Genomic DNA, 7,694 nt, shown 5'->3' on the forward strand with positions numbered 1-7,694 from the left:
AGATCGTTTTTCAGAGTCCATAGTCTCTCATGGTTCATCTCCCCCTCCAATTTCCCTCAACTCCCTTCTCCTTTCCAAAAAGATTGTTTCTGAAAAATCTCTTTATGTCTTCAGGGAGAAAAAGTCTGAAGTACTTTGTAGCCCATGGAACAGAGTGGAAGAAAGAAGGGCAATGAAGCCCATTTATCTTCTTGCACTTAGGAGCACCTTCAATGAGTATCGTTTTTTTGCTGAGGAAGCAGTGACTTTGGGCATAGGTTGGTGCTGGTGCCCTTGGTGGCTCTCTGGGCATTGCTGTGTTTCCAACATTGGTTTAACCAAGAATCTGAACAAACCAGAGCCAGAGAAAAGAGGTTGGTGGCTGAGTACTGAAACCAATGGGATCATGTGTCATTGTGTTAAACAATAATGGGACTGTGGATAGTTTTCTGGTCTTATGTTAAACAATTCTGAGAATAAGCAAATTTAACTATTTGTTCCAGGAAATACTTCTTCCTGGAAGATAAATTTGTGAGCCAACTGAAAGAGTTCACTTATAGCATACTGCTTCACTCTTCACAACTCCTTATACTTATTGATCTATAGCTGTCGTATTATTAAATCTGCCCAATCCAGCCTACAAGACCTATCTTAATATTACGAGCCTGATCCCCAAGATCACACCCTGCTATCCCACTTTCAAGATGATAGATTCTGTTAAGGAAGTGTTCTCCAGTACTGTAGTAAGTCTTAAAATCCTGACTTCGGTTGATTAATTTTAGGGGGTATTTTTTGGGGAGACTTGATAGTCAACAAAGCCAAAAGGTTGAATGTCTGAAACTTCAGGAGAGACCCTCTGAGGTGCAGAGGAGCCACAGTTTTGGGTGAGGGTAGAGCCAAGTAAATATGGTCTGTTATTCTTTTGGTAGTCCAGTTCCTACTTGCAGGAAGGTGAGACCTGGGGAAATTTGGCCTGTACACCCATAAACATTTTTTTTTAAAGGTTTTATTTATTTATTTGACAGAGAGAAATCACAAGTAGATGGAGAGGCAGGTAGAGAGAGAGAGAGGGAAGCAGGCTCCCTGTTGAGCAGAGAGCCCGATGCGGGACTTGATCCCAGGACCCTGAGTTCATGACCTGAGGCGAAGGCAGCGGCTTAACCCACTGAGCCACCCAGGCGTCCCCCCATAAACATTTTTAAAGAAAGAATAGCAAATGTCTAGCCCTGTGAAATTACCATGTTCACTACTTCCACATAATTTTTCCTTGAGAAGATAAATACCGTGCTCCCTTCCTCTGGACAAAGATGATTTTTTTAAAAATTTTATTTATTTATTTGACAGAGAGTGAGAGAGAGCACAAGCAGGCAGAGCAGCAGGCAGTGGGAGAGGGAGAAGCAGGCACCCTGCCAAGCAAGGAGCCCGACATGGGGTTTGATCCCAGGACCCCGGGATCATGACCTGAGCCGAAGGCAGTTGCCTACCCAACTGAGCCACCCAGGCACCCCCAAAGATGATTTTAAATTCATAGTATCATAACAAAATCTTAGAGGTGTATATATACATAGATATATCTATCTATCTATCTATCTATCTATATAGATATGTATCTATCTATCTGTATATATATCTGTGTAAGCTTGTGTATGCTTGTACAGATAGAAGTACACAAACACACACACACACCATCAAGGGATTTAAGGCAGTTTACAGAAATGCATTTGTATAAAAATAAGTAAGTCTAGAAGGCAATGGTCTATGAGTTACTACTGTGTTCCCCTTCCCCATTCCCATCAGTCTATTTCCACAGTTAGAGGTCATTTTCTCTTGTGGCTCATGAAGAATCACTTAGCAATCTCAACAGCTCAACTAAAGCTCTTTCTTCCCCTGTCCAACCTGTGCCTGAATCCTTCACCAGAGTAGTAAGATAGGGCAGGAGAGAGAAGAAGACAGACCCTGGAGGTCCAAGCTATGTGGGCCAGAGGAAGGTGAGTCTTCGGCTCCTATTCCCAGCTACAGTTTGAGCTGAAATGTGCCTTCCACTGCCTCTAATGATGGGTTACTGGGCACAGAGAATTCTGGATCAGGAGGTTGCCTTGATGTTTGCAGACAAATGTCTTTAAAGCTCATTTTCAAGCATGCGAGCAAAGCCAAATTGGTGTCTCAAATTGCAACAACTATGAAGGGGATGCCTGTTGGTGAAGAAGAGTTTGAATATAACAAAGATGGGCAGTATGACTGTAAAGGAGGGGAACTGTTGGGAAAAAAGAAAAAACATTCCCAAATGCCTTTGGGAGGACTATAAGATGAACATCACAGGGGAAAAGGATGATTCGCCAGTGCATTTCTGTGACAAATGTGATTTGCCTATTCAAATTTATGGGCCAGTGATTCTGCACAAATATGCCTTTTGCTATGACTGTGCTAATTTATATGATGACAATGAAGATAAGATGTATCTAGGCTGTAGTATTCTTGTACCACTCATCAGGGAGCATATGCGAAGTTCTGTCCTCATGGGCAGCACTGTCCAAGGATGCAAGCAAACATATATGTCTGAAAAAGACTTATGAGTTCTTATCAAGCACCACCATAAGAAAGCGAAAAACTTAACTGTGCTCCACTGGGGAAGGTTCATCATCATATTGCTTCACCGACAGCTGATATTCATGCAACACTGCTAAGACAAGGACCCTATGAGCTGTATCCCATCAGAGCAGCACATCATGACGTCACCACCTACTGTGCATCCTGTGCCATGGGAGGATCTATGTGCTCCTTCAGCAGTTGTCTCCACCCTCACTTCCTTCAGTCCATCAAGAAACCCTTAGTATTTCAATAAGGGAACACAGCAATTTGCTCATCATCCCTATTCAGAATGACTCAAATCCTGGTGCAAAAGAACCCTCTCTACCTGTTCCAGCTCCCGCTTATCATCATCCTGAATATTGAAATCAATCAGTGGAATGGTACCCTCATCCTATTATGCCTCTAGAGCTTGGGTACCCCTCTCCCCCATCTTCTCCACCACCACTAAGCCAGCCAATGTCGTATCTCCCTAGGATTCAGGTACTCCTTACTTGGTTTGTAGTCAAGTGCCACCTCCACCCATGACTTCTGGTCTATCACCATTAACTTCTTCTCCTGGATATATTATTGCTCATGTGCTACCTTAGATGAATTCTCCTCTTCCAGGATGTCCTCCTCTCAAAATTGTGGCCCACCTGTAAGTGGATTCCCTTTTAACCATCATAATCATTAACTCTTTACCCTAGTTCACTGAAGAGCAAGAAACTCTGAGCCTTCCATTTACACAACCATGTGGAACAAATTCTGGAATATGGCCTATGTCAAAAGTATTTTTACCTCCTTCACCAATGCAAGGTTCACTTTCTCCAGCCCTACTTCCTCAATCTCATTATTCAGATCAGACAGAAGATGTACATCATATTAACAACGATAATAATATTTCGAACTGAAGAGCTGAAGAAAAAACCTTAAATATAGTTAACTTTTTAATTAAACATTGTTTGGGGAAGGAAAATTACTCTTAAACACTTACAGGGCACCTGGCTGGCTCAGTTGGTATAGCACTTGACTCTTGATCTTGGGGTCCTGAGTTCAAACCCTACACTGGGTGTAAAGCTCACTGACAAACAAAGAACTCTTAGGATCTTGTCTCTTAAATTGGTTTTAAACCTTGATTTTAGGATTTATTTCAAGTTCTATACTGTGGTATGGATAAATGACTCAGTCGAGCATACCTTTTTTTTACAACTTTGTTCCCTTAGCATTATTAATGGACCTAGAGGTGATTTTTTATAGTGTGTGTTCCTGAAATAAATTTGCATTGTTTGACTTCTAAAACTGTTGTTTTTGTTTATTTTTTTTTGTGATGTATTTTGTGAACCTGTGTGAAAGGATGGAATTTCAGTATGGTTGTAAAAGTGCTATATTTTTGTGAATTTAAGCATAATCATATATTAGTTTTTTGAAAACCATGTTTTAACACTAATTTCCGAAAGAATAGTAAAATTCCTGTAAGTACAAATCAAGAATATACATAAGACAGATTGCTAAATGGTAGGGAATTATTTCCCATGTTAGACACTGAAATGTTGAGGTATAATAAGTATATAATGCATTTCACTCGCATGCTTTTCCATTTTTAGGCAGTTCCAAAAGCACCAAAATACATTGGAATTGCAGTTCTTTGATGGATTTATTTCTGTAATATTAAAAGGTATTACTAAATCATTTGGAAAGATATGGGCAAAGTAATTGACTTTGTAGGCTCCAAGTTGATGGGGATGCTGTTACTTGTTAATATCTTTTTTTCAGAATGGTTGGACTCACATAATGCATCACACTTATTAGTCTTAAGTAACATTATGTCCTAGCACTGTTTAAATGGCATTATTTAGATGAAGTGTGTGCTACTCTTATCATTGTCTTAAACTAAATATTTAGGCATAAATAGATTTTTTTAGTTTTGTGTATTTTAAAAGGTTTATTTATTTGAGAGATGTAGAGCATGAGTGAGCAGGGGGAACATCAGAGGGAGAAGGAGAGGCAGAGAATCTCAAGCAAGCTCTGCACTGAGCACAGAGCAGGGTTGATCCCACATCTCTGGGATCGTGACCTGAGCCGAAACCAAGAGTCAGATGCTCAACCAACTAAGCCACCCAGACACCCCTAGGGATAAATGGATTTTATTATGATTCTCCATTTCATGGTAGAGTTTGGGCCTGTTTTATGGTTTTTGTTTATTGGGCTTTAAATTACAATTTAGGTGCCATGGAGGAATTCAAATAATGTATTAATGATACCTGTTCGTTCGTGTAGTCACAAACTCACATTTGCTTGGGTTTCTTTATCATGTGTGATAAGTGTTTTCCTTTAACTTGAGATAAAAAAATACTTTCCTATTTCTTTTATTGGTGAAGTATTCTAAACTTGGAACATTTTAGCATGAAATTACCAGTGAAGACTGCCAGAGGACTTTGTACTGTACTGGAAAAGATAAAAGTGATTACTAAACTGCTTGAATTTCACTTTAATCATTTTTTTTTGCATTACAAGGACTTGTTATCTTCCTGGTAAGGTAACCACTTACATGTTATACAGAATACATATGTCTTAGGATTTATTATATGTCATTTGAATAAACATCTGTGGTTTTTTTCTCCCTTAAATGGTATATAATAGAAACATGAAATGTGTAGTATGTGGATATAATTTATTAGGCAGTTTATAGTATATAAATTTAGAACATATTTCTTTTTGGCAAAGGATAAACTGATGGCTAATTTATCATTTTATTCTGTTGGATGCAGGCAAAGCAAGTTCTTTTTTTTTTTTTTTTTGGCTGATCAGATGCAAACACATATCTGAGCTTAGAGCTGAAGTAAGAAATCATATAAATAGCCATTTTAACCTTGGTCAGCCTAAAATAACTAATATATATATTTTTAAGTAAGAGATGTATCACAGCTAGCAGTTTGAGAGTCCAACGTTAATGCAGTATTTCTAGTGAGAAAGCCTTGTTACTAAAAGCACAGAGCGCAATACTGTGAACTGTTGGTGATAAATGCTTCTTTTTTTAAAGGTTTTTAAAATTTACTTTTGAGAGAGAATGTGAGCGGGGAGAGGGCCAGAGTGAAAGGGAGAGAGAGACTTTTTGAGCAGACTCCCAGCTGAGCGTCAAAGCCTCACATGGGGCTCAAAACCAAGACCCTGAGATCATGACCTGTGCTGAAATAGAGTCAACGGGTTAATCAACTGAGCCACCCAGGTGCCCCAGGGCTAAATGTTTCTATTATATTATTGTAGGTACGTGGACTGATACAAACTTGTTTCCCTAGTTTGCCCAAGTTCAGGAGCAGCTAAAACTCTACTCTTAAGATACAATCCCATTATTTGTTTCTTGTAATAAGAAGATAAGTCAAATTCACCTTACATCTTCTTAACTGTTAATGAAGAACTCTCCTGCTTTTATCTAAATTCACAGGGGTTCAATGTGATAGGAAACCACTTAGATGATGTACTGGATGAAACAGCAGTATCGTGATAAAATTTCACAGGCTACAAGAGGTAGAATTTTAAGAGATGATTTATTTTCAGTTAGGTTTAGGAAATACGATGTTATGCAGCAAAGCAGATCAGATGAATGTGTTTACAGCAGACAAAACCTTTAAATGGCTTTAGGTGTCAACTCATTCAGGGATTGTTCAAATGACTGGTGGACAGAAAGATACAATTAAGGTGAACGCTCCTTTCTTTAAGGAAAACAATAATGTGAGTTCTGCCTTATATTGGAGGTTTTAAAGCTATAATAGTCTAAATGAAATGTTTGTACAGTGGATTTTATTGTTCTGAAAACAGCTTAGGTAGCAATTTAATTCTTTTTTTAAAAAAAGATTTTATTTATTTATTTGACAGAGAGAGAGAGAGAGAGAGAGAGAGAGAGAGAGAGAGATCACAAGTAGGCAGAGAGGCAGGCAGAGGGAGAAAGGGGAAGCAGGCTCCCCGCTGAGCAGAGAGCCTCAGATCATGACCTGAGCTGAAGGCAGACTCTTAACCAACCGACCCACCCAGGTGCCCCAGTTTAATTCTTAAAAACGACAAAATGGATGCATAAATACAAAAAAATAGCATGTATAAAAAATCAGGGAAAGAGAATATAAAGGTAGAATAAGTAGTAAAATTAAGCCCAAGTTAAATTTGGAACCAAAAATATTTGAGCCAGAAAATCCTGCACATTGTTAATGATGGATGAAATGTGGTTGAAGCAAAGAAGCAGGTTTAAAAACATGCACATTTCACAGAGATCATAAATCTAACAGTGAGCAAAAGATCTTTTGTGGGTGCCCATAGAATGGCCAGTGTGTGACAGAGGGGGGTGATTCTCGATACTGACCGCATTAGAGAATCTCTTGGAGAGTCAGCTGAGAATAGCAGCCTTTGCCTTGTTCCTACAAAATTCTGATTCGGTAGGTTTGTGGGGTGGATGGGTTTAGGAATGTGACCTTTCAGTAAGTATTCGAGGTGATTTGGGAGCAGCTGCCTAACAAATTCAGCCACTGGTCCCCATTCTCGGCTGCCCGCCCTCCTTTCTGTACACAGTAACCAAGGCAATCCTTTGAGAATGGAAATTGGTCCTCGGTGATTTCGTATTGTACTTCATGTCTGATTTCTTCTCCGTGGCCATACAATTCGGCTCCTCTGAATTTCTAAGCTCTTGACCTGCGGTTCTTTCCTTACTCCCGCTCATCTAGCCACAGGACTTTCCTTCAAAACACAGACTACCAAGTGTGTTCCTGCCTTTGCATGCTGCACTTGGAGTGAAAACTGGGGCCATCTGAAAACTATGTCTACGCTCTTAGAGGATGGAAAGCCCGCAGATCTGTGAGTAAAATGTCCAGTCCAACGTGATGGTCAGACTTTGGAATTGATGGAAGGGTGAGGTCTTTCTCTACTTTTCCAGCTGAGGCTGGTGTAAAACTAACAGTTAGGGGAGGATGTTGTGGTCAACTCCCTTCCTTACCCATATTTGTTTTATGTCTCTTCCTCTGCTTCCTTAAGTGGATGTCTTTGCCCTCCAGAATTGATGTGCAAGGGATTGAAGGGGGAGAGGTGAGAGACTGGGAAAGGTCTCACTTGATCGGCACTATATGAAACCGGGTTACTGCTTTCCGGGCCTGACCACAGGTTTT

The 7,694-nt window shown here is 39.8% G+C and overlaps 1 protein-coding gene across 1 annotated transcript; it reads left to right on the forward strand.

The window, feature by feature from the left end:
- The first annotated feature begins 1,198 nt into the window (after positions 1-1,198).
- On the forward strand, positions 1,199-3,784 carry CBLL2 (Cbl proto-oncogene like 2). Its single transcript, XM_059158520.1, is given in 6 exon segments — positions 1,199-2,254; positions 2,256-2,547; positions 2,665-2,777; positions 2,779-2,930; positions 3,175-3,235; positions 3,237-3,784. Coding segments are annotated over 6 exon segments (1,002 nt in total). The 5' UTR covers positions 1,199-2,092; the 3' UTR covers positions 3,459-3,784.
- The last annotated feature ends 3,910 nt before the right edge of the window (positions 3,785-7,694 follow it).

The sequence above is a fragment of the Mustela lutreola genome, chromosome X (assembly GCF_030435805.1).
Source record: "Mustela lutreola isolate mMusLut2 chromosome X, mMusLut2.pri, whole genome shotgun sequence".
Taxonomy (NCBI): domain Eukaryota; kingdom Metazoa; phylum Chordata; class Mammalia; order Carnivora; family Mustelidae; genus Mustela; species Mustela lutreola.